The 27,599-nt window shown below is 35.3% G+C and overlaps 1 protein-coding gene across 2 annotated transcripts in view; it reads left to right on the top strand.

Moving 5' to 3' along the window:
- Window positions 1-27,599, top strand: part of LOC118204472 (A disintegrin and metalloproteinase with thrombospondin motifs adt-2-like) — a 209,312-nt gene that overhangs the window by 122,166 nt on the left and 59,547 nt on the right. For both annotated transcript variants that reach the window (XM_085827588.1, XM_085827587.1), the window contains exons 8-14: window positions 2,001-2,053; window positions 8,323-8,428; window positions 11,484-11,618; window positions 16,676-16,835; window positions 19,320-19,421; window positions 22,274-22,455; window positions 27,528-27,594. In XM_085827588.1, the coding sequence (XP_085683714.1) occupies window positions 2,001-2,053; window positions 8,323-8,428; window positions 11,484-11,618; window positions 16,676-16,835; window positions 19,320-19,421; window positions 22,274-22,455; window positions 27,528-27,594 (805 nt within the window). The remainder of the gene's footprint in view (window positions 1-2,000; window positions 2,054-8,322; window positions 8,429-11,483; window positions 11,619-16,675; window positions 16,836-19,319; window positions 19,422-22,273; window positions 22,456-27,527; window positions 27,595-27,599) is intronic.

Below are 27,599 nucleotides of genomic sequence, written 5' to 3'. Positions count from 1 at the left end.
TGAATGTTATGATTTAAAAAAAGTGCAAAGTAGAAATATCCATTAATAATGTGCTGACTCCAGCTAAATAGCAGTCCACCAGCGGCCGAGCGGTAGAGTCGCTGAACACTTGTAGTTCGGTCCGAGGTTCGAATCCCGCGAACGGGCTGGCTGCATGGGTGTTTTCGTGGTTTTCCCCCATGTTTAACGTGTATACGAGCCAGTTTACCTTAGAAAGTCATCTCTCCTCCTAGGCAGAGAGCCCTCGAGGCTTTGCCGTAATTACACCTAACCTAACCAGATAAATACCTCATGTGTCTGAGATTAGGCTTATCCATACTTGTATGTCAACTTTTCTTTGGTATTTGGTAGTTTATAGGTCTTCCCTCTACTGAGCAAGTGGATCAGATTGCTTAAGGCTGATAGTTCGTCTTGAATTCAAAAAGACTTAACAAATGAATTTGTTTGCTTGGATATTTTCGTCGTGTTTCTTAGTGTGAAACGTGAATACGAAGGCTTTTCCCACAGAAAGTTTTCCACGACGGCATTGCTTCCATTAAAAAGATCTTATCTATGTGTTTTCCTTAATCAAGTAGCAAACTTTATGGGCCTTCTGATAAATGCAGTTCTTAGGTACTGTAACAATCGAATAGGCGTTCCTATTTAGAAAAATAAATTTCCATAGCCATGCTCTAAACTGAGTATTATAGGCAGTTTAATAGAAATTAATGCGAATGTTAGTTACATGTAGAATTTAAAATTAGAATCCACACCAGATGTGGCTTATTAGGAAAAATATTCTATGAGTAATTTATTACTCAACACTAAAGATTTTAGCTGCATTATTTAACAGCTATATAAATTTTGTTCGAAAGTTATTTCCAGACGCTTCAGTAATGATAATTAGTGAAAAATATTTATTTACACAAATGAAATAAATATATTGTTGCGATATGTACAAGCGAGGTAAGATGGCTTCCCCTCAAAGCAGTTTTAGGGTTGCCGTAAAATGACAGGGGAATGCAGGGTTGCCATATTTGGTGAGAAATCGCCCATTTTGCGATATTTGGGGGAAAATTGGCGATATGCCATGGACGGATGGAGAACCTTCTGGGACGAATTCTTACCGGTTTAGCCCAGAATGTTCTCGAACACAAGCAAGCTATATAAACCCTGCTGCTACGCTGAGAGTTAGTTAGTATCGAGTTGGTGTCTCGTCTAGCGAGTCAATCCCTGCGGAGTCGATCGAGTTGACAGCCGGGCAGCGAGTGCCGAGTGGGCCGTCGAGTACACCGAAAGAGTCTCTTAGTGTATCGCGGTTAGTGCATCGTCGAGAGAGCGTGTTGAGTTCCGGGAACGACTGAACCGAAGAGTTGGGAGTTGTGCTCTGTGTGTCGTCGAGTGCCTCTCGAGTTGTAGCGTGGAGAGTCTCGAGAGTACGTGGAGTTCCGAGAACGACAGAGCAGAGTCGGGTGCTTTGCAGTGAAGCTATCTCCACCGTTACAGCCTAATAACCTGAAGGCTGTGTCGCTGATTGTTCCAGCGAGTGTACAGTAGATCTTCGACTACTGTAAAACGCGACTTTGGAGCTGTCCTGATTAATATTGCTAAATAAAGTGTGTTTCGATACTTCATCAAGTAGTATTGTCATTATTCACTCCAAATCCAATGTTAAAATATAGTTAGTATTTCTGTTAACTACTTTTAAGGAAGAAAATTACATTTACTGTTAATCGCTGTTAACTGTTTTTAACTTAATACTATTACTGTTTGCTACTATAAGTAACTTGATAAATACTTACTAACTTACTACTTTTAGCGTTTACTACTATTAGTAGCTTGATAAATACTTGCTGATTAATAACCTTAACTGATTAGTAACTTCCCACATTTCAAGAAATTAAACTGAAATGCACAAATTCCAAACAATGAGTACCGAAGAATAAGGACTTTTATTGAATGTAATTCATAATTATTTACTATTATGTAATTACTTGCTATTATTTTGTTAATTCTTTTAGAATTAATATGTACGTGGTGGACGAGAGTGGACGAAGGAAACGTCATGTTGTCGGTAAGTGATTTAACTTTCGTTTTTATTAAACTTCAGGAATCATTTACTATTTTTAAATATAAGGTTTTCAAAATATTTATTTAGAAACCAAAACATCTACTTATTAATAAGTAGCCTATATATGTTCCATTTGTTTTTAACTTCAGTAAAATTTCGCAGAGCTGTGTAAACGCTTATAGTATGAATACTGATTTTCCCTATAAGACCTTCACCATAAGTACCATCACTTGTAGTTTCCAATATGCTTGAATTACTAATTTTTTAATCCAAACATAATTTGCTTAGAATTTTAAAATTAATCCATAGTGTTTCCTAAAGAGATAGACTACTTTAAACCCATATTATCTTAAATTATTATAATAAAATTGCAGAGATAATTTATCTGCAATTAGCATTTTAATAGATGATTTCACTAATGGCTAAAGGCTCTCATGATTCTTGAGAACGGCTAGTTGGTAAGTTAATTGATTAAGCAAAACGAATTAAATGACCCCTGTCTGCCTAAGAATAGAATAACTTTGGTTGGTTAATTTAATTTTGACAAAGCGACGGTTGGAAAACTGGCTTGTACACATGTTACACATGGGGAAAAACGTGTAAACGTCCATGCAGCCAGTCGTTCGCCTCGAATCTAACCCAGGTCGGAACTACCAGTGTTCGGCGACTTTACCGCTAGGCCGCTGGTGAGCCGTATGCCTTCGAGCAAGACTCCTTGAGGGAAATTACCTGGTTTAAAGGGAAAATGCGATCATGCAGAACAGTCAGGAGATAAATTTTGTTCGTATAAAATCTATATATATTAACATTTTATTAAAGTTATATCAGCGTTAAAAAATCTTGTCGTTATGAACCTTCAAGAACGATTGATCAAATTGCTAAAAATAAGGTACTGCATATTTATATAATAAAGAAGAGCTGACGTCTTTCTGCGTCAAGTAAAACAGAGAACGTTTTACAACTGAACCATAATTAAGTTATTTTCAACAATTTCGCATTTTTTGTGAAAAGAATAAATAAACATGTGCATAAGAAAACAAAAACAATTTCATTGTTATATTAAGTACCTTGCTGCAGTAATAACAGATTCTTCATACATGACCCGCATAAACCTGATTTATTCCCTTATTATAGAGAATTCAGTCTCATATTGATATATTAATAAGATTCTGCAGTCCTTTCGCTCATCTTCTAATAACCTTGTCACCTTTTTCAGTATAACAATTGCAAATGCTTTTATCAGCATCTTATGTCAAAATGCAGTTTTGTGTTTAACATAAATTAGGACGTAGTTATTTGTGCTAGAAATTTAAACTGCACTCTAACTTGCTCATGTTTTTCCCGTTTGGGAAATTTAATATCCTGTCACAAAATTTATTCGTTTAATAATCCTTAATAAAAGTATAAAAGAATTCACATTAACAGTCCTTATTAGTTCACATAATCCATAATCCTTTATAAAAGTATAGAGGAATATTTACTTTTGAATATATACTTTTTCATATTTTTTTCGTTTTTAATTCCAATAAATTTTCTCTCATTTATATGACGACCTTCTTAATAACATCATTTTTTGAAAGTCAAACTGTGACTTCCATTACAATAACTTATTACGCAATAAATACCTTAAGCAGTGGTGTATGGATATATTGTCGTTCAACTTTTGTCAAAGCAACTTTAGGCTCAAAACATCTGTTACGTTTATGTTTTACTGCATTTGAAATGTTCTTAGTTTATAATTTTGTTATTAAGAGATTCTGAAATAAAAATAAAAAAAAAACTACAGCATGCATAGGCTATTTATTTAATTAGCAGATATTTTGGTTTAGTTTCTGATGACTTAAAGTTTCTTGAACCACCTTGACGAACTGCATGGCGAAACGCAAGCCAACACATTTGTTCCGAGCAGTTGAATGTTTCAATATATAAAGCTTAAAAAATCTATGCATGTTTAATATGAGGATTATTTCTTATTACATTATAAAATAACATACCATACTGGACGAATGTGTAGCGCTGTGATAATTTATTTTCATGGAGTGGAAATAGACAATGTGAGAATAAAACTTAAACCAATGAATTCGGTTTATCAATCAGAACTATACACGTTGACAGAGGTTTTGAACTGGATTAATAAAAAATTAATAGTTCGATGTTTTATAGATATTTATACTGATGCTCTATCTGCGCTTCAGGCACTCGCCCAACCAGATCATAAAAATCGACTAATTAATGAAGTAAAAGACTTGTTTAAAAAGGCTGAAAGAAATCATATTGTTAAATTACACTGAATGAAAGCACACAGTGGAATTGTCGGAAATGAAAGAACGGATACCCTTGCTAAAATGGCGGCACTTGGGAATGGGATTGATAATTTTGATATCTAAGATTCAAAAAAAAAGACCATTGCTGAAATGGAAAACTGGATTTATACAGAATGGAAATTTTGCTGGGAGTCGTCTAATAAGAAAAAAGAGTTAAGGAAAAATATAAAGTTAAACAAGAAGATGAATATTATAAAAAATGTTGATATAAATCAGGTAGTGACTACTCATGGACGTTTCCCGGCTTATTTTAATCGGTTCCATCTATAGAACAATGATAAATGCTTATTATGTGATAAGTTTGCGGACGGCAGGCACTTTGTCGATGAATATACGCTTACCCGGAGTGCAAGAGAGAAATATAAAAAGAATTTTAAGGAAGATTTTAAAAGGAACTATTCAAAGTTGAAAGATTTTGAGGAGACAATAATGAAGATTATACACACGAACAAAGATGGAGTTGGAATTCGGCACTGAGTCTCAGATTTTGAACTTTATATGTATTTTTTTTTTCTTATATTTGTTTTTTCTGGTCAGTCCTATTTTTTGATCATATGGCCGGCTTGTGCCGGCCAGGAGGATCGGGGCTGTGCCCTTATAATAATAATAATAATAATAATAATACCATACTGCTAATATTTCTCTACTTACTTATATTTTTCCTCCGCCCAGAAAATAAAGTAGTTAGTGAATCTGACTGCCGTAACGAAGGGCCAGGATTCGAATGCCGGATAAGGCATGGATGTAATTTGTCCGCCCCTTCGTATGATGCAACGCTGCTCCTCCTGTTAGGTGCATCCATAATAAAGAGACTACCGCTTCCAATCTTATTAGTGGCCAGTGCCTATAAATGGCTAGAGCCCGCAATTGGAGCAAAACATTTCCCTAAATACAGTGGATGGACAAAAATATGGAAACACCTTGTGAAATGCATGTTTGAAAAGAAAGATTGATTCTAATGAAATATGTAGGTGGCACTGGCGTTTTTGACTACTGACGCCACCTATACAACTTCGTAAATGTGCTAAACAGTTCAGTGGTTTTCGGAGTACTGTTACGTGAGGTTGTCATTGCATTATGTCAGAGTTAACAGACTTCGAACGTGGGCAAATTGTTGGAGCACGTATAGTAGGTGCTTCCGTAAGCAAGGTAGCCGAGGTGTTTAGTGTTTCAAGAGGTACTATATCGAAGATTTATTCCTGTCACAGCGCGGACGAAAGTGTGTCCTGAGTGATCGTGACAGACGATCATTAAGAGCAATTGTGACGAAAAATAAGAAGACCACAGCTGCAAAAGTTACTGCTGAAATGAATGTTGTGTTACCGAACCCTGTGAGTACCAAAACAATTAGAAGGGAGCTTCATAAACAGGGAATTGCTGGCCGTGCTGCAATTGAGAAGCCACTCATCAGTGATGCTAATGCCCGTAACAGGAAAAGGTGGTGTTTAAGTTATAAAGCCTGGACTATAGAGCAGTGGAAGCGAGTAATATGGTCTGACGAGTCTTCTTTCACATTGTTTCCCACTTCTGGCCGAGTTTACGTCTGGAGAACGCCATCTCAAGCCTATAATACAGACTGCTTGTTGCCAAGAGTGAAACATGGCGGGGATTCTGTTATGGTTTGGGCAGCCATATCGTGGTTCTCTGCTAGCCCCATGATAACAGGGCACATGACTGCCAAGACTTATGTGAACATTTTGGCCGATCAAGTATCCATGGTACAAACTTTGTTCCCCGATGGTGATGGTGTCTTCCAAGACGACAAAGCCCCTGTTCACACAGCTCACATTGTCCAGGACTGGTTTTCTGAGAACGAGGAGGAATTGTCCCATCTCCCCTGGCCACCACAGTCACCAGACATGAATATTATCGAACCTTTGTGGTCTACATTGGAACGGAAAGTGCGTTCTCGTTATCCACCGCCAACATCGTTATCTGAACTTGCCACCGTTTTGCAGGAAGAATGGTATAATATTCCCTTGGCAAACATACAGGAACTGTATTTATCCATTCCGAGAAGACTGCAAGCTGTTTTGGATGCCAACGGGTTTCCTACACCATATTAAGCAAAGAAACATGTTTTTTTAAAGGTGTTTCCATATTTTTGTCCAATCCCTGTATCTCTATTGGGAAATTTGCATTCTTCCTTGCGAGGCGAAAAGTTGAATACTATGTAATCGCGCCACAGAAGCCAAGAAATATGTAAAGACTATGTGTCCTCCCGATATGCATCATCCACGCTGTGTGTAGTCCTTGTTATCGACTTGGACAATTGTTGTGATTCTCTCTATCATGGTGTTGCAATGTCATGTCCGAAATCCTGACGTAGATTTTAGCTATCGAAGACTCGAATGGGAAAGGAAATTCAGCAGAGTGTTCCTGATAACATTTATATGAAGTATCGCATTGGAATTGTTCCACAAGTACCTGCCAGCCTAAAGACAAGTAGACTCTTCTGAGTAGTTTGTACAAGTCAAGTTAATCTCATCATACTTTCTTCCTGACATGTCATAGGTTGATATATCCTTTTCATTTGTTTTGTTAAGATCTAAGAAAGCACCCATTAAAATTTACATTTTACTTACATCAAGTATTCTTCTTTGGTATGGAACCATATTTTGCACTAAGCAAATACTCTCAACATCACCGAAAACTGGATCAACAATCTCGAAAGTATTCACTTCGGAAATTCTACATTCATTATAGTTTTTACGTACATTTTACAGCTTCTGCGTCCAACAAATCTGTTATTACTTGTTTCAATATTATTCTTCGTATGAATACACACTTCCAGAATTTTTACCATTTTCTAAATGTTATCATCTTGCCAAACATCTATCAAATATTAAGTAAACCTTCAACGTAGAATAAATTAAATTTTTCTTTTCACGACTTGGTGGATAATATCCTATCAATGTTTTCATAATCGTCTTCTTTCGATCCAAGAAAAGCGCATACAAACCGCATCAGAAAAAATGCCGCATGCTTCATGTATATCAATAAATGAACATTCAGAACGAATTCTTCTGTATGTTACCTTTTGTAGGGAATATAAAGTTACAGGATTATTAATTGTGTTTACAGTAACAGCTTATTATTTTTACTTGCAGTGAGGAACGTGGATTTCCGGATCATAATCATGATTCTGCTGTTGGATAATTACGTAAAATTCTGACGATCTTTGGTCTCCTGGCATTTCAAAATTTTTTCATTAAAGATAAAAATCAGTATCTGAAGTTTAAAAAAAACATGCAACGACTTGTTTCTGAAAACCTAGAATTTTGTTAAGTTCTTCATGCATGTTCATGTTCAAATTTAATGAACTTTTACATCCTGTGAATATGTTCAAAAGAATTCCACTTGTTAATTTTCTAAACTGTAATAAAATTTTACAAGTTTAATACGTCTGTGAACAGCTCTTTAGTATTATTATTATACTTCATTACAACATTGCGTTTCTAATACTTATTATATTTATCTCATAATGTTTATCTGTTATTTTTGTTACATCAAAACGGATGTCCACTTTAATATGTAAATTTTAAATTGTATTGAAACTGTATTATAATCTCTTTATGTTCTAAATCATTATATTTAAAACATACTTGTTCGGTGGGATTGCACAAGGTACCATTATAGGTGAACTCCAGATTATTTGGAAAGCTTCAGTTGCTCATTTCCTCAACCTTTCTTTGTAAACTCTTATAAAGCTTGCAATTTATTTAGTTAGTTCGTATGAGAAGGCATTACTAGTTAACCCATGGTACTTTGCTGGTGTCCCCCATACCTTTACCTGTATGTATACCGAGTTTACAGCCATGTATAGTAATAAACTAACCTCTTCTGTCGTTAAGTGATGTATTAAAAATTGGGCATATCCCCTTCTATTTGTAATCTGCAAGTTATTTCATTTTAAAAGTTGATTTTTATAATATGTATTAATTTTAGGTCTAGCTCCTGTCAGCGGCATGTGTAATCCTCTTAATAGCTGTACCATAAGCGAAGGCACTAGTTTTCAAACTGTGCTAGTGGCTGCTCACGAGATGGGGCACAGGTAAGCATGGTATTAACTGCTTCAGTGAGCATTTTGTCAAGAAAATTTGAAATATGCGCATTTTGTAAAGATATTTCTGAAATATGCGTGATTCGTACACGTTGTCTGGAAATCATGAAGCGTTTAATCTGCTTAACGAATTGACGGTTTAAACTACACTCATGTCCATAAATTAAGGATAATGCAAAATCAGGCAAAGGAAGAGTTAGAAGCAAAACAAATTTGACTTATTTGTAAAGCTTATTTATTAAACAAAAAGTAAAGAGCAAAAAAAGATGCTATATGTTTGATATTATTAAAAAAATTAGCGATTTTTTCTCTCTGGAGCAAATTACAAAAAAAACCTATTTACAAAAAACCAATATTGCATGGTTGGTATGATTGTTAATACATTGTATGTCTCCCAGACGATGCAATACAGTCCGTACAACGCCTAGACATGCTGAGTATCAAATTATCGATCTGATCTTGGGGGATATTACACCACTCAAAAAGCAATGCTCTCCGAAGTTCCGGTAGACATGTAGGAGGAGGTTGAAGGGCTGCAACTCGTCGTCATATCCCACACGTGCTCTACTGGATTCAAGTCCGGTGAGAATGCTGGCCAGTTCATACGGGTGATATCCTCCGATTGAAGGCATTCGCTTACGCTGTTTGCACGGTGAGGACGGGCGCTGTCATCCATAAACACAAATTGTGCGCCCAAACGAGCATGGCGCCCCGAAACAAACATACCTGTTGTTCCAGAATGACGTCCCGATAGATTTGGCTTGTCATGGTTCCAATTTGAACATGCAGGTCAGTTCTGGAACCTAGAATAATTCCACCCCAAACGAGCATTCCTGCACAACCGTAACGGTGTCGTTCAATGATGTTTTCTTGGTGGTAACGGGTACCTGGAGCTTTCCATATGAACGTCCGGCGAGAATCAGACTGCAAGCTAAACCTGGACTCGTCGGAAAACATCACACAAGCCCACTGTTGCGGTGTCCACAATGCATGCTCTCTACTCCAGGCTAACCGCAGGCGACAGTGAGTTGCAGTAAGTGGAACGCATCTGACAGGTCTATGAGCATCCCTAAGCGTCTGTATACGGTCTGCCTTGAAATTGTCGTACCAGTGGCTGAAGAGAGCTGACGAGACAGGTCTGAGGCTGTGCTCCTCCTGTTTCTTTTGGCAGTAACTGCCAAATACCGGTCCTCATTCGGCGTTGTAACTCTGGGGCGACTTGTGCTGTTCTGTACGTCTACTCACATTACTATCATCTTGGAATCGTTGCCAAAGCCTGGAGATGACACTCTGGGCAATTCCAAGTTCGTCTGATACTTCCAGTTGGGTAAGCCCACATCCCAGACGGCCGATAATTCTACCACGTAAAAAATCATCCAAATGCGTCCTTTGTGTCATAACTATTCGGTTATTGCACTGAAATGCGTATAAAGCGCCTGCGAACAATTTTACTTCTTTGCCTGTATTCCTTATATATCACTCTCTTACAGTCTCGTCATTGTAACGTACCATCGGTGTCATCTGGTTACTTCCTGAAATTTGCATATGATTCTTGAAGATGTGTGTAGTGATTTTACAGGTGCTATATTTATTTTAGAGTTCGATTTCCGCGTGACTCCGAATTATCCTTAATTTATGGACGTGAGTGTATATAACGGTAGTTTAATCTGTGTAACGGGTACAAACGTTTAATCTATTATTTATTTTTACATTAAATAACTTGTAAATTATTGCTGGGGAATTAATAAATGTAAATTTTTCTGAAAAGTTATGTGAAAGTATAATAAATTTTGCATAAATCTGAATTTCCAATTTAATTTTGTTTTTATACTATTTATTAAAATAGTTACCACTTTTCCTTGCTTAGAAAGGCTCTTGATTAGATTTATTGCGTAGTTTTTAATTCTTCTATACTATATGTCGGAAAAGTGTTTATAAGGCATTCTCTCCCTCCTTTTCACATACCTTCGCGGTGTAAGCGGAAGCCTGCTCGACAGCTCCAGGGTTTGAATCCCGGTGAGGGCATTGCGCCATTTTCACCTCTCCTGCTTCAAATAAAACTAATGACACTACAGTAGGGCCCGAACTAAAAGGTGGTGGATAATAATTCGTCCCCACCAGAATTTGGTGATTGGGCACCCTCCTCCCCAGTCGTCCTCTAAAAGGGAGAGTATGTAAAGTATTTTCTTCCTCCATAATGCGGATGCTTTCATGATGGAACTGGAAGCATACTCGACGCTGTTTCGAGAGGTCTAGGATTCGAGTTCCGGCAATTGGCATTACATATTTTTCACCTCTCCTGCTTCAAAAAGACCTAATGATTCTACTCTTTCAAAAACTATGATTTAGTTTTTATGTCTTCTAATGCATAACATTCGTTACAAACCACATGAACTTTCCTATGTGACTGCTTAACTTAAGACTGCTTAACATCGTCCCTTTAAGGAAAAGTTTTTTCTGCACTAGTAGTTTTAATGGTTTTGCTTCAGCAATTGGCTTTCGTCCACATTTTGTTTTTTTGAGTTGTAAGTGATTTGCATATTTATGTAATATTTTTAATGTATGTATTTACATTTATGTAGTATTTTAAATGTATGAATGTAGTCTGCACTATTATTTTACGAGGTAATGAGATTGAAAATCGACACTATCCAAATTTAAATTTAATTTTAATAATGTACTTTGTTTAATATTCTGTGTTTATATGCAAATGCGTGCACAACATGTTTGGGATTTTTAAGCAGGTAATTAAAACGGATGAAATGTTTGTTTGTGTACATCAAAAACTTTGTGATTTATTTTATCGTCCTATCTCTTCAAATGTTTGTAAAGTATCGCGTGACAGGTCTTTTTTCTTTTCTATTTTAAAGAACTCTATAGCTAAGAAAATGTGTAGCACTCTTATTTGCCTGTTGAGCAATAAATCTTAAGTAATTTAACTGCAAAATCTTGTAAAGTTACTTTAAAAATAGCTTTTAATAGCACTTAAATAGCACATTTTGCTAAAGTTATGCTGTTTTATGTAATAATTTTCTCTATTGTAAAGTTTAGGGATGGAACATGACGGACACCAAGATGGGAATCACTGTGATTCCGATACTTATGTGATGTCGCCTACACTGGGAGCTGGTAAAACTACATGGTCCGCTTGTAGCAGACAATACCTAGAGAAATTCCTTAGGTAAGTTGACTTTAGACTATGTGCTATGATAATTATTTATAGCATTATTTTATTTTCTTGCGTGAAGGAAATGTTATTTCAAAACTTCTATCACTCTAAGGCAGGAAAGTCAAACTCAAAGTGTATGCAGATTGCATGCAGAATATAAAAACAACTGAAGGATCAGTTTTTTTTTTTTTTTTTTTTTTTAATGAAATCAATTTACCAACGAAATCCAAATTTTTTTAATAAATTTTTAATTTCGCTTACTAAATATTTCTGGAAACGTGACGTAAACAATAATAATAATATCATAAATGAAATATTCAAATTTATGTTTATTTTCTTTGTGAAATCTAAAGTTTGGTACTGGAAAGAGATATTTGTGGGTTATAATTTCTGATTCAGACATACTGACAGCTAAGTATTAAATTTTTAGATTGGCATTCCTTTTAAATAATTCTACCATGTTTAAGTTTTCAGAGAAACTTTTCCGAGTGGGACAAAACTTAAGAATAAATAACGACAACCTAACTTCTTTCTCTTATTTACTAAATGTTTTTCTCTGCGCTTAAATAAAAATACTGTCGCAAAATACCGAGCTGCTGTCAGTTAGCTTTTCCGTAAGCGCGGTTAGGATTGCCAGAAAGTGAAAAGGAAAAGTATTATTGCCAGATTTATATCAACATCGCCCATTTGGCGATATTTGGAACACATTCTTAGCGGTTTTCTCGGGAATAGTCTGGAAGGAAGGTTAAAGCTATATATACTTTGAATGTACGCAGAGAAAGTAGGGTCTTGAGTTCAAAGATCAGCTTACATGCAAGTAATTATAAACTCTCTATTTCTTACTGCAGCTTGACTTTAGGGTTTAATCTATTTAACGAATAAAAATATTGACTCTGTTTTTAATTTTTTGTATTAAATTATTCGTCAGTCAGTTTTTCTTGAAATTATGGGAAAACAAAGATAAGTTATGCACACAATTTGCATATGCATAAACTATGCACTAATTTAATATTGTTTATGTGACTTAAAATTTTATTATATGTGATTGATCTGTTTTATTTTATATGATTGAGACTTGATAGTATTAGATTCTGTTAAAGTTTGTAGTCTTGAAGAGAAATTACTGGAAATTACCTTTATCACGCATTGCAGATGTTCATTGATCAATCGGGTTTTTTTCCTTATCAGTTTTCATCTGTGAAGAAAAAACTGTTCACATATAAATGTACTCCTAAACAAAAGGATTACAGTGAAAATATTTCTGAGCTTATTTACTTTTTGACAAATACGAATAAAAGTTAATGAAATCTGTATTTGAATTCTTTTAATAAGATTGTAAATTAATTGTAAACTAATTACATTCCTAGATTTTCTGGCGCGTTGTTTACTTCGTTTTTAATGGAAATAAAAATAATATAAACTCTAACTTCAGGTAACTAAAATTCTGAAATCTGTGTAGCACCGTATTTTCAACAAATGCATAATTGAAATGCATTCGCTAGCAGCAAGAAATTGCTTCAGGGAGCTTGACACCGCTACTCTAAGGCATCAAATATTCAATATATAGTCAAACCTCCTTTAAAGGACATTGCTTTTTTTTTTTTTTTTTTTTTTTTTTTTTTTGTTTTTTTTTGGATCCTCGAAGTAGGAGACCGGGCACTTCCATTTAGCAGATAGTCCTTGAATACGGACTGAAACAGGATTTCCGTAAATGTCCGCTAACGAAATGTTTAACTGCATCTTGAGAAAATATTATCTCGCATACGTACTTTTCAAGCAACAGTAATTACCATCTAGATTCTGTTTCCATGCAACATGGTGAGTTTATTGAATAGTTAGGAATGTTTCTGATATCTAATAATATTAATGCTAGGTAGGCTTCTTTTGAAAATTTTCCGAATAATATATTCTCTGGGAAGATTCAGTTCTGCTTGCTTTGTTTTTCTTAAACTAATAAAATACTCATTCTCTGTAATTATGTATGGACATATGAGCTATGTAACCAAAGATGCAAGTCAAGCTGCTAGCGCCATCTATTGGAGAAAAAATTAAAATAACTGTGAAATAATTTCCTTAAAAGCTGAGAGTAAAGCCGGTTTGGAATTAAGATTCTTACCTAGAACTAAAAATTTTTAAGAATGTGAAATGCCTCTACAAAATCTAACTCACCAACGGGGATGTTTTTTTAAATAGTATTGGCAGCAGAAAAATGGAAAATTTGATTTTCTGACCAACAGTGTTGGAAAACAGATGATTTATGTGTTTCCTTTTTCCTGACATATGCCTCATTTTCCTTACCACGAAATTTTAAGGCTCTGTTAGTTTGATCCGCGTAAGTTAAACCACACTGGCAAGGAATCCTGCACATACTTCAGGAGTTCGCATCCGCAAGGAGGTCTTTAACCCTCTAACCGGCAAGAATGTAACGGCCTAAAATATTTTTTGTAATGTCTGTAAGAACGTATATATATGTCATAATAAAATCACAAGAAAAAGACGGAACACTGTAGATGCGTGCTTAGATCCATATTGAAGAAGATTTTGATTGCGCAGTATGCTAGTAATGCTAACTTGGTAATATCTAAAGAACTTGGCAGTCGAAGCAATTTTAATTCCATTTTTATTTCCAATTGATATTTGTGGCCACAATCACTTTGCACTCTAGTCGTGCCTTTCCACAGAAGATTGACATTTTTGATATTGTTGGGATAGCAAGCAAGCCAGCGAAATTACATATTAGCAGAGTAGAGGGCCAAAGCTGAAGTGCGTAGTTATGAAAGATGGAAGCACGCGAAAAGAAAAGTTTTGGTTTACAAGGACAGTTTCAGTTCCCAATGATTACGGCATCAGAGCTGCGCCGATCATAGAGTGATCTAGAAATGACGCAATGCAGAGAAGTTATTACGATTTTAGAATAGAGAGGAAGAATTTATGTTTATAGTTATAGTATAATTCTGATTCATATATTTTTATCTTACACATATGTCCAAACAATTAAGGCAATATATTAAAAGTACATTAAAAGTACATTAAAAGTACAGGTATAAAGTACCAGGGATATCTTGGCATTAAATTCAAGAAAACAGCTCTTTCTCATGACAGTTTTTAGAAATTTGGGCTTTCTTAGCGAAACCCCGTGCCGATCAGAGGGTTAAGTATGAAACTGCGAATTTTATTGGCGAAAGAGAAAGCGACCTGAAAATAGAATTTTTGTAAAGTACGTGCAGTTTTATAGCTAATCTATGGAAAGAAAGGAATGACAACAGAATTCTCATAATCTCCTAAAATGAGATGGTGATTTTTGATGCGTTGAGATGAGAATTTTTTAACCGCTTGGTCAATAATGTTATGTGAAAAGCCTAGGTTAATAGCAACTGCTTTTGGGTAATGTAGTTCTTGATCAAGAGCTAATAAGGAGGAGCAAACCTGAAGTGCACGGTAAACAAAGGAATAAAATGAAGCTAATTTTTCTTTAGTCGAATGATATGATTTGAAGTGTGATGGAAAGCAAACAGTTGAAGGTTTGCGGTGTAAAGAGTAGTGCTTTAAAATTTACCATATATGTATGATTAAAGAAGAATTGTAAATGCTCCCTACAAGCCAATTCTTAAGCGGAAAACGACTTGCCAGTTAACAGCCCTATTTTTCTGATGAGAGTATAATTTTAATGTTATATGTTACGTACAAAATTATTTTCTTATTTTGAAATACTCTTTATTTGTTTGTATCGAATTGGTTCACATATTTACACGCATCGCAGAAAAGAACCCAGAAGAGCGGGCGTAAGCAAAGGCACCTTCATTTAAGACTTTTCAGGGGCGTAGCTAAAGGGGGGCACCTGTCCCCGGGCGCAGAATCCAAGGGGCGCCAAACTGATGCTACGACATTTTAGAATTAAATATTTTCCATCCTTGGCAAGCAGTAGGGGGCGCGAAATCTTCGGTTGTCCCTGGGCGCTGAAAACCCTAGCTACGAGTCTGAGACTTTTAAAAGGATACTGGCTTGTATTTGAGTTATGCAAAGGGGGGACATGAAATTTTCATAGAATCAGTATTTCAGTCATATATAATAAAAAAGAAAAAAAAAAAAAAAGATGAAATTTATGTTACCACACCCAGCTGATGTTTTAAGTCATTCATTCAAAAATTTGAAATTTATATTTTCATTCGCACTAATAATTAAATTTAACTCATCTATTTCGTAATTAATCGCGTTGTAATTACTCTATATGTTCAGTTGTGCTTAATGATCAAACATTTCACTGTATAAGCAGTTCGGCTTTTAGACTATACTAAATTTTCTCATCTTTGTTCATTTTATTTGACAGTTTTTCCAAAAAAAAGTCTATATTTATTCAAGCAAAATGCAGCGAATGATAAATTAGCAAGTGTTTCTGAAAATTCTATATTAGCTATGTTATACTATACATTACTGTGGCGTAATAAATGTATTTAATATGTATTATTAAGGATTTGATTTGTTCATTTGAGTTAAATTGAGAATATTATATCATCCATTAGGCAGTCTTTCTTTTTTTACAATCACGAAGGAGATTCCTTGAAATAGCATCAGTCTTACTGTAGTGCAACTTTGTTGTTACGTCTTACGCCATAATGGGCTAATTATTTTAATTCTAATATTGCTTTCCTGTTTGTTACTTTTAATCTTCGTTTACATCGTTACGTTACTTATAATCATCGTTTAGAATATCTTTTAATCTGTTCTTATAATTTCTCTATAGTAACTGTTTACTTCTTGATTTATTTTTATACATATGTGCAATTTTCAGCGTTATTATTTTTAATTTTTTAACATTTAAAAACAGTTACTTGTTAAGTTATTATAAAATAAAAATATTATATATTCTTTGTAACGATAACATGCAAAATAATAAAAAGTAATAATAAACTCTGTGTTCTAAGTTTTGTAAGTAGAAAATTTTCTGTGTATTGTATTCTAGAGTAAAACTTTTAATTTAGATAAATCGTATTAAGATGGTATTAAGGAAAACACCTGGAAACTAACTGAGAAACTTATAAACTCTTATCCAATTTTATTTTGTCACATAGGTCGCCTCAAGCGAGTTGTTTGCAAGTTCCTAGTCCCTACACCACTGATCTACTGGAACCAGCTCCAGAGAAATTACCAGGACAAGTCTACGATGCTGATTATCAATGCACTCTACGTTACGGTGACGGAAGTAGAAGATCAAATCTGCAGACATCAGAGGTACTTCAATTTGCAGTTATTTCTTCTTTATGTCCAAGTTATTTTAATGATACACCTTCAAAACAAAATGGCAAAAAAAATAACGTATAGCATAGACTTTATATTAGAAAAAGTGACTTTTTTATGTATCAACTAAATTTTTTCTTTGCTAAGATATTAAACTGCGTTGAAATTCTGAGTAAAATTCCAAGTAGAGATTATAAAGTGGCCGGTTCGAATATAGAAATGTAAATATTCAAAATTTAATATAATATGTTGAGTAAATTAAACTGAAAATTAATCAATTTGGAAAATGTTAAATAGGAACCGAACCGTGATAGAACAAGTATTTAGAAATACTTAGAGAAGAAATCTTTACAAATATACCATAGTATGCTTGCTGAGTTGGATGCAAGCTGTCATCACTGTTTTATCAAGTAGCTATTGTTTTAACTGTCTGTTGTTAATGCCTCGTGTTTCAAACCAACAATAACTCTTGGGAAAAAAGTAAGCTTGCTTAAAACAAAAGTGTAAAATTGTGAACATTCAAAATTATTGTCTTTTTAACCACCATAATTGGCGTTGGAATAGCAAATAGATTAAACATACAGCGTAGAACTTTCACTTATGTTTCTAGTATTTTATTATAGCATAGTTTAGCATTAAGTTAATGGACTTGGTTTCATAAAATAGCTAATGTTTTTTAAACAGATGGCTTAATTAGTCTATAATTTTATATTTTTCGATATATTACCACCATTTTGCATATATTTGATATTTTAACATGAAAAGACTAAATATCAAATTTATAGTAAAAATACAATACATCAAAATTCAAATTCTTGTCCACTATAGTACTTTCTATCTCATTTCGTAGAGGTTTTCTTGAATTTTTCTTGCATGAATTTACATACTTCAGATTTATCCTGAAAGATTCCTACAAGAAAATATAATGCACAATATGGCAAACGGAATATCTTTCTACAAGGCAACGATTGGTACTATTGAACGATCTACTCGTATGATCTACACGAAGTAATTTAAAATTCATTTGCAGCATGGGTGGTTCGTGAATAACATAATTTAGAGCAATTAAGTGCCATTTTTAACCATAACCCCTATGCAAATGCATTGTATACTATACGTACACTGGGCAATGAATTAGAAACGCTTGAGATTTGTATTTGAATGCGTGCTAGGGATGAAGTATGCACATTTTTTATGGCGTGGGTTACACGTGGTTAAAATGCTAATATAAATGAGGTGTAAGAGTGTTTTTCACGATGAATGAAGTAAAATGGGAAAAACGAGAGATCTTTCATCATTTGAAAAAGGGCTTATTCTTAGTGCCCATTTAGCAAGGGCCTCGATTTCGAAGTCAACAAATCTCACTGGATTTTCAAAAGCAGGCATATCAAAGGTTTTCAAAAGTTGGAATCAGAATCCACAGTCCTTCTCTAGAAGACGTAACTGCATTTCGAGCACAGTTTTCCAGGAGACTGATCGGCGGCGTCTTCGATGAATTATATGGCAGAACATGTACTCTTCTGTGCTTCAGATCGTCAACCAAGGCTCTTCCCAACAGATTTCAGCTCGAACCATGCGCAGAGAATTTCAGAGGATTGGAATGTATAGTCGGGTGTTTGTGAGAAAAACCACGCATTTCTACCCAACATGCAAGAATTCGTGTGCAGTGGTGTCGGAAAAGGAGACACTGGACATCTGAGGATTGGAAACGGGTAATGTAGTCGGAAGAATCACGCTACACCTTATTTTGCACTGATGGAAGACGTTGAATTTGGCGAGAACCTCATGAAGACATGATTTCATCTTGCCTTACTTGCACTGTGTAAGGGTCTTGTAGGAGAATCATTATATGGGCCATGTTCTGCTGGCATGTAAGTTGTGCTCTGGCGTTCATCGAAGGTAAACAAGCAGCCATGAGATACCTAAATACACTAGCAGATCAATTGCACACTGAAATATTGCATTTTTACCCTGATGGCGATAATGGATAACTTCATGGACGATAATGCAACTATAAATCGTGCCAGAAGTGTTCAAAATTGTTTTGCTGAACATCAGTCTGACTTCCAACACCTTCCCTGGCCACAACATAGCCTGGATCTTACCAAGCAGGTGGGTGGGATATAGTGAAAAGACATATCAGACAGCATTTTCCTCTTCCATCTAATTTACAAAATCTAAAAAGTTGCATAACCAATGCATGGACGTAAATGCACTCCAGAATCATACAGACTCGATGCCCAAACGAATCAGAGCAGTTATCCTTGCAAAATGTGGTCTAATAAAATATTAATCTTGGGTTTCTAATTCGTTGGCCAGTGTGTGTATAATGAAGCTTTAGTGAGCAACGAAAAAGGATTGCTTTTTAACTTTCTCAGTACAAAGCAGTAAAGTATGCTCTCATAAACAATGTTTCATGATATGTTTTACACAATGTATCATATACTTTACAATTAACTTTGATTTGAACTCGAACAGGAAATATGTAGAATGCTGAGATGCGATACTGGGTATGGAAGCAAAGGAGTTTCGTTTGCAGCTCATCCTGCTTTAGAAGGCACCAGCTGTGGAAGAGACAAGGTAAGTAGAAATTTTTCAGAAAAAGTGATGAAAACGTTATTACTAGCCTAACATTTAAAACATTACTTAAATATATTCTATATGTACTATACAATGGTACAGCTGTTTTCTTGTAAACGAATTGCTTAGTACTTTGAAAATTAAACACGAAATATATCTGTCCACTCTCTGACTCAGCTTTACAACTGTAAATTAGTAGACTTACTTGCCATATTTCGACTTTTGATTCGATATTATTGCATAATTCAGCCTTGAAGCATTGTTTGGTAGCATGAACATAAAAAAAAATATTATAGCAGTTAAAAAAAATGTGCACCTAAGTATCATTTCTACGCAACTGCTCGTAGGTCTGTGGCTTTAGTTTAGGAACTGAACAAAATATCGCCAATTTAAGGACATTATTATTTATAAAAATCAAACTTTCATTAAAAAATAATAATCATATGCAAAACCAAAATTACTATACTACAAGATTTGTTCTTCCCAACCAGAAATCTTTGAGCGTGTGATGTCATTGTCTCATAGACTGCTCAAAAGCTACTGCTTCCTACGTATCTTCGTTTCGCCCGCTTCTGTAAGTAAAGCGAGTCATTTAACTCTAGCGTTGGGAAAGGCTTAACCTTGTTGTTTGCCCACTTACCTTCCACATAACAATTTTAAGTCTCCTTCTTGGTATATTTAAAACTGTAATAAACTTAAAACCCAAAATCTGTGGAACCACATAATTTATCAAAAATACAAACGTTAAATTCTCTGTAAAAAATACTGCAGAATATTAAAACACTCTTATGAGGATACAACGAAACAATCAATTTCCTCATGGACAAGATATACACGCTACAGATTCCTTATTAAAATAAGCCTATTAGCAGCCGTGCGCTAGATTCGCTGAACACTTGTAGTTCCCACCTGGGTTCTATTTCTAGCAAACGGGCCGGCTGCATGGGTTCCGTGGCTTTCCTCGTGTTAACATGTATAAGAGCCAATTCCCTCAGAGAGTCCTCCACGATGGCATCTCTTCCCATAAGCAGATAGCCCTAGTATGCTTTCACGTAATCTCAGTATACCAAACTAACCTCATTAAAATAAAACGCATATACAGTCTCGTTCTCATCGACAGCATAAACAAATGAGCTGTAAAAAGACTGTATAAGGAATTATCCTCAGTTCTTAACACAATAGAAAAATCAAACGAAGAGTGTAACATACCCTTTATTCAATCTAACCTAATTACACAGATGGCTCCACTTGGATTTACTTAAAGCCAACACTTCTGACTTAACTCAAACAGGTAATGTTGAACTTAAATTAAATCTTAATTAAACTATCCTAATGGCTCACAGGATAATTTAACTCGCAGGAAGGCTCTGACTCGCAGAACCAGTGGGAACGAACTTAATGGCAAGAAGCATTCAATGCCACATGATAAGATCCCTAGTAATTCATAATAACAATGTGGCCTTCAAGCAGCCATAACACGCCTGCTTGAAGGCCTGCGCTGAAAAATACCTTCCAAAACCTTCACTTAAGCACTTCTTCCTTCCTCAATTTCAATACGAGCTTAGTACTCATTTAGCATTCTGGCCGGAAAGTGTGGGTGAAAACGAGACTGAAAGGAAAGTTGCTTTAACTAAAACGTAACTGTTAGTCAAACTAAATAAATCTCCACACACATAAGTTAATATTTCACAGATTTGAGACTCAGTAAACTATGTTTTGGTCCTTAAATTACAAATCTTCATCTGCAGAGGGAACATAATGAAGATATAGTAAGGCATGGCGAATGCAATTATTGTCGAAACTGCTCACAAATATGAAAGTAATAATCTTGATGCTGCATTGTTCACGCGAGTTATTCAACTGAATTTTCATTCGATCACATGATTCACAGCAGTTGTTAAAGTTATGTTCGTGAGTCACAATTGTGGTTACGTATCAGCTGACCTAGAGAAAATGCTCTAGTTCCAATGAGGAGTCACTATCAGTTACGCACATTTTTCACGAACTTCCCATCAAACTGTATAAATTGTTCTCCACATACAGCTTGCTTGTCTTGGTGGCTGCTTTCTGGTAGGGACAGCATGAAGCAAAGCCAGCTCCTGGTCATGCAGGTAGGCATTTGAGGTACCATCAAGCTGTTTTCTGCCTTGTATGGAGTTTCAAGTAAAAACAGCCCAGGGTGCGTTCCAGCGTCCCCCACTCCTCTTCCCCTATCACAATCTCTCTAAAGAATATTGGCTGTCCGTATACTTTGAGTGCCGTTTCACTGCACAAACACTTATGCCCTTACAAGCACCATTCCCTCTCCGAAACTGGAACCCGAGTCCATCGGTATGGTAGTCAGCACTAACCACTATCCCATCTAGTCGGCTTCTGGTCGGAACAGCGCATCCGTCAGCTTCAGGGGCTTTTCTTGGTCGACATCTTCCTTGGCTTGGAAGTAGAGGAATAGAGCCTTGTCCTTCATATGATCACAGAGCAGATACGTGGTACTTACCTATGGGACAAAATGGATCATCAGTAGCACCAACAGTATACGAAGTTGGGGATTTCTTGGATAAGACGGTGTAAGGACCATCGCTCCTTAACAAGAATTTAGAAGTTTGATTCTTATCAACATTGCTGTGGTGGTGAACTATAAGCCATACTTTGTCACAAACACTACATAAAATCAAACAAAATTTTTATTTTCAATTTCTTTTGATAAGGAGACAATATTTTTTAAAAAGTTGAAATGTTAGTAATGCCTAGATTGGAGTTGTTTTTTTGGCAAGATAACTGGAATTTATTGAAAAAGAATCAATCTTAAAGCTTTGTAGATTAATCGTGTACCCCATTTTCTTTTTCCGTAGTGGTGCCAAGGCGGCATGTGTGTTCACATGCAAAGAGCTGCTGGAACTTTGAGAGGCCGAGTCATAGACGGAGGTTGGAGTGCTTGGTCGGCTTACAGTCCCTGCTCTTCGGATTGCGTTGCCAGAGGATCCTCTCCCGCAGTAGGAATCATGGTATCTACACGAAGATGCGATAATCCAAAGTAAGAATTTGAAAATTTCTGTATTTTCAATTAAAACACTTTTACGTTCACTGATTTTATTACAAAATCCACTCTTGAATGAAATTGAAAGTCCTTCTTTTAAACTAAATATTACTATTTTGGTTTAAAAATATGTTTTGTTTCAAATGAACCCTTCCAAGTTAATCGATTCTTTGGGAATGGCCAATACCCAACGGTCGTTTAGCCATCTAATCGCCAAGAACGTTGCCCAGTATGCATTATTACAAATAACGAGGTACCAACCCACGAGGGTACAAATAGTATGCGACTATTTGTACCCTCGTGGGAACTAAGTTCCGTTCAACTCTTGACAAAGATCACCGGAGAGATGGATCCGATTGTTTCCCAACTGCTTTTTCCTATCACAGCCCTCGCGACAGGAGCAACTGCACATGCATAGTCCAACACCAATCAAAGCAGATTATATTTATGGTTGTTCAAAGAAACTAAGAAATTCCTAAAGCTTAAAATTTATGCGTATTTGCTTTCAAAACGAATGATAAATTCAGTTAAATTAAGAATAATAAGTAATATATTGAAATAACAATAATTATAAGTTGTAAATTTGTTGTTGAGAGGACAAGAGGACAACGTTCGGGAAGAGATCTCAAGATAAAATGTGATGTACTGCAAAATTGTACTGTAGTCGAGCATTTACTCCCGTTTGAAAATTAAGTTATAAAGTGAAAAAGTTGATAAAAAGAAAATTTTGAATGCATTAAAACTTTCAGAAATCAGGGAGCATAACGAAAACAGCCTTACAAAGAAATTCAAAAAATTTATCAATAAATAATTAAATAATAATGACAGTCAGAGAAATATAGTATTTTGGGGGCAAATAAGTCCTTTGGTAGAGATTTGACGAATGGAATGTGATGATCACATGCTTGATAGCGTTGATTCATATCAAGAATAAAATCATCAGTAGCAATATGTACCACTTCACAAAACAGGCGTATTTTTAATTCGTGAAGAGTCATGGTTCAAAACGAAACATCTTTCAAGTATATTCTGCGCACACTCGCTGGGATTCAAGTCAGCAGAAAGCACTCAAAATCTAATGGACGTAAGCAACGCCTCAATTAAACGAACGACATTTTGTACATACTTTCTTTTTAAGTATTATCTTTTTTAATTTAGGAAACATAATATGAGGATACTGACAGACAACGAAGTCAATTTTATGTAATTCACGTAATACGTGTAATTTTTCTGTAATCTTATGTATTTTATGTAATTTATGTAACGTATGCAATTTTATGGATTTGACGTAATTTAAGAAAATATTTTTTTTCGTACTGCAAGAATCCAACAAAACCTGAGTAGTAATTCAAGATTTAAGAATTTGGTTTAAGATTTGGTTTTTTTATTTGGTCCAAAAATCACCAAAATGTCTAATTATAATCTTATTCCAAGATTGCTTTGTTGGGCTTTTTAATTTTCTCGTAAATCCTAATGGAATGTAATATGAAAATGATTTAGATTTGTGAGAAATTTAAGAATCGCTCAGAAAATCATCACAAAAGTTAAAAATTAGGAAAAAAAATCGGAAATTCCAGATTTATTCGACATTAGCGGAAAATTTCGCACAGTCTAAGAAAATCTACTAAAATCTCAGAAATTTGTCTAATTATAAAATAGTTACTCTAGCAGTCATTGTTAATAAAATAAACTATTTTGTACCTAACGCAAATACCATATATGGCTTTAAAAACATCTTTTGCTAATTACAATAAATGCTGAAAAATTTGATAATTATTGCTTGGATATATTATAAATTTCCTGCATTTTAAAGTGCATCAATTAAATATATAATTAAAAATTGAATAAACATTTATCACAGAAAGTGCAAAGAAGCAGTACACTTATTACTTTTGAATCGCTTATTTTCTTTAAAAAAATTAATTTATAATTTGGAGATACATTAAAGTTTTTATATCATACTAAATGGAAGCACTCTAGATATCGTAAGACATAAATGGAGGTACTCGCGATGGCAAAGCTAGCCAGTTAGCGTGGATAATGAATAAATAACGCGGCAGAATAAGACAATCCTGCTGTAAAGTTATGTAACATTATGATACTTTTATATTATGGGGTTTCTTTAAGATGTTTGGATTAATGTGACGAATACAGTTAGTTATGGAATATGGTTAGCTATGGAATCCACTTACAAACAAACTAGTGTCACTAACTTCCGTTCCCGACTTATCGAGATGGAAGGATACATGATGCAGACCGAAACTAAATAGCATTTAACATTAAACCTTTAAGCATTTAACATTAAAACTTTAACGAGTCTCTTCTTGAGCATCACAAACAAAAATATAAAGATAACACGAAACCAAAATTCACACTTCAAAGATAGTCTTGCGAGGAACCAGGCCCACCAACGGCCGAGCGGTAAAGTCGCTGAACACTGGTAGTTCGGTCCGAGATTCAAATCCCGCGAACGGGCTGGCTGCATGGGTGATTTTCCCCATATGTAACGTGCATACGAGCCAGTTTCCCTTAGAAAGTCCTCCACGAAGGCGTCCCTCCCCTTAGGCAGATAGCCCTCAAGGCTTTGCTGTAATTAAATAACCTAACCTAACCCAACCTTGCGAAGAACAACAGTTCACTACTTTTCATCCAGCTACCTTTAGCTTACCGATTTGGATAGGAACTTTTCTCATCTTGCCGCCTAGACGGTTAGTGCTTAGGTGAGCCGACTGCGATACCAAAGGACCCAGGTTCACGTGCCGGAGAAGACAGGATTGTATTTGTCTATCCCTTCATAGGAGGCAAAGGTGGCCCAATTATTAGATGCCCCCATAATAAAGGGACCACCGCTTCTGGCCTGAGTAAGGACCAACGTTTGTGGACGGCTTGGGGCTGCGATTGTGAAGGAAAAAAAAAGCCTTTTGTCGTCGTTACTTACTCCAACATGAAAATCAACTGCTGCTGTCTCCAGCAGTGATTCCATTCTTATGATTTGCCACGCCTTTGATCAGACTTGACTGCAGTTGTTCCAGGTAGATTCCAGCTTAGGCGGATTCAGATATCCGACATAAAAAAACTGTAGGCTACTGCCGACTGCCGAGTGACCACTTACCCCAATGACAGTAAACTGTTTAAATCCCCACGCTCTTCTAAAAAGCTGTATAACCCTCTGGAAGGAAAGAGATCGTGTTAGAGATCGTGATATAACAATATGCAAAATTGTCACAACATTACTGCCAAAAAAGTATTTTGCAGACTACGCTGAAAATGTTGCTGGCGTTAATGTTGTTCCGAAATGCCCAGCTGCGGTGAAATGGCTGCTCCACAAAGCGGGTTTAAGGCTGCCAGAAAATGGCAAGGAAAGGTACGGTTGCCAGATAGGCGCGAAATCGTCCATTTTTCGTTATGCCATAGACGGAACGAGAACATCCTAGAACGAATTCTTAGCGGTTTTCCGAGAATGTTCTCAAAGGCAGGTCAAAAGCTATAAATATCCTGCCTGTACAAGGAGCAGCAGTTTATCGTGAAGAGTATCCTGAGTGTGTTTAGTTCAGTAGTAGTGGCTTGAGTTCAAAGACTAGCTAAAGAGCGATCGACCGAATCGGGAGCTGTACTTTAGTGCTTTTCCGGGAAGCTGTGTTCACCGTTGTAGCCTGAAGGCTGTGTCGCTGATTGTTTCAGCGTGTTTGTGGTCGTTTTTCCACGATTGTAACGCGTCTTTGGAACTGTCCTGTGTAATACTCACAAATTAATTGTGTTTTGATTCTTCATCAAATGTTGTCAATCGCTCCAAATCCACAAACCCGTAGAACGCAACAATATGCTTCTATTGATATAATAAAATTCAGTCACAAATATTGTATATCATCAGAAAACGACATGGATTTACGAAAATTCTTATAGAACTTCAAGAAATTGGATTGGTGCTTTTTACATTTATTACCATTTTAATTCTTTAATTCTGGTATTAGCTTCTATTGATGAAGCCCGGAATTACTGTAAGCGATGCAAACAAGCAAAATCTGCAGGATAATTTTATTCTTTGCAATTATTGTTTATTTGTTTTAAAATACTAAGTAATAAAACATTTAATTAAATTAAATTATCAAATTAGTTTTTAAAATATTAAATAACAATTTTAATAGTCGTCGCAACATATCGCTTTCAGAATTTAAAAAAATGGAATTCAGTCAGTAATAATAACATTACCTGATATTTCATACATAAGCACCTATTTGTCAAAAAAATTTCATATTGATTTCGATACTGTTTAGTTAATTTATCATGTTGTACAGTTTGATCTACTGCTCATGGTAAACCAACTCAGTTATGTTTTCTTATAGAGAAACTGAATAACACTTCATATTTACTTTTCCATTATTTACGAATTGTTTTGCCTAGAACAACATTTAAAAAAAATGTCTTAAACTGAAAAAAAAACTAGAAGTGCATTAAAATATACTAAACTTATAAACGTGTTTGTTTGAATATTCACTTACATTAATTACTAAAATGTACTCGTTTAATAACGAACCATTATGTGAAGTAACTCTAATTGGCGTTAATTTGAAGGCTAAACTCTTCCAGACAAGGCTGTATGCATTTAAGTAATAGCAATTAGTTCCTCCCCCCTCCTCTTTTCAACAACAAAGGACAATTGCTGCTAAATCTACGACAACCTTATATGTTTTTTACATGTTGTAGCAAAAAATCATCTACACACTTAGCCTCTTTTCGTAAAATTATAACAGTTATAGTTCATGTAATTTACTGTCACATAATGTTGGGTAATTTCGATCCATAAATAAGTACGATTTAGTTTATTGGATATATACTTCATATTCTCACACACTACGTATAATTAATGAAAAATATTTATATTATTTATATACTTTCGGAAGAACTTAGTTTTATGTTTGATTATCCGTTTAACTTACAATGATGTTTAAGTGAAGAAAGAATTTAAATTATAATTTATAAGAAAGCAATTAAAATTTGAGAAGCTGTAGTTAAGTTTTTGTTATTTTTTCATATGGGAAGGTAATAGTTTTGTTTTCAATCACCTATAGACCACAAAATGGCGGCCGTTTTTGCGTTGGTAAAGACAGGAGGGTTCTTACCTGTGATGCTTCAAGGGTAAG

Source organism: Stegodyphus dumicola, chromosome 12 (assembly GCF_044657685.1).
Source record: "Stegodyphus dumicola isolate Sdum_Otavi_A_Nest chromosome 12, ASM4465768v1".
NCBI classification, from domain to species: Eukaryota; Metazoa; Arthropoda; class Arachnida; order Araneae; family Eresidae; genus Stegodyphus; species Stegodyphus dumicola.
The sequence above is the reverse complement of the archived record's forward strand: the minus strand, read 5'-3'. Positions and strand labels throughout refer to the sequence as shown.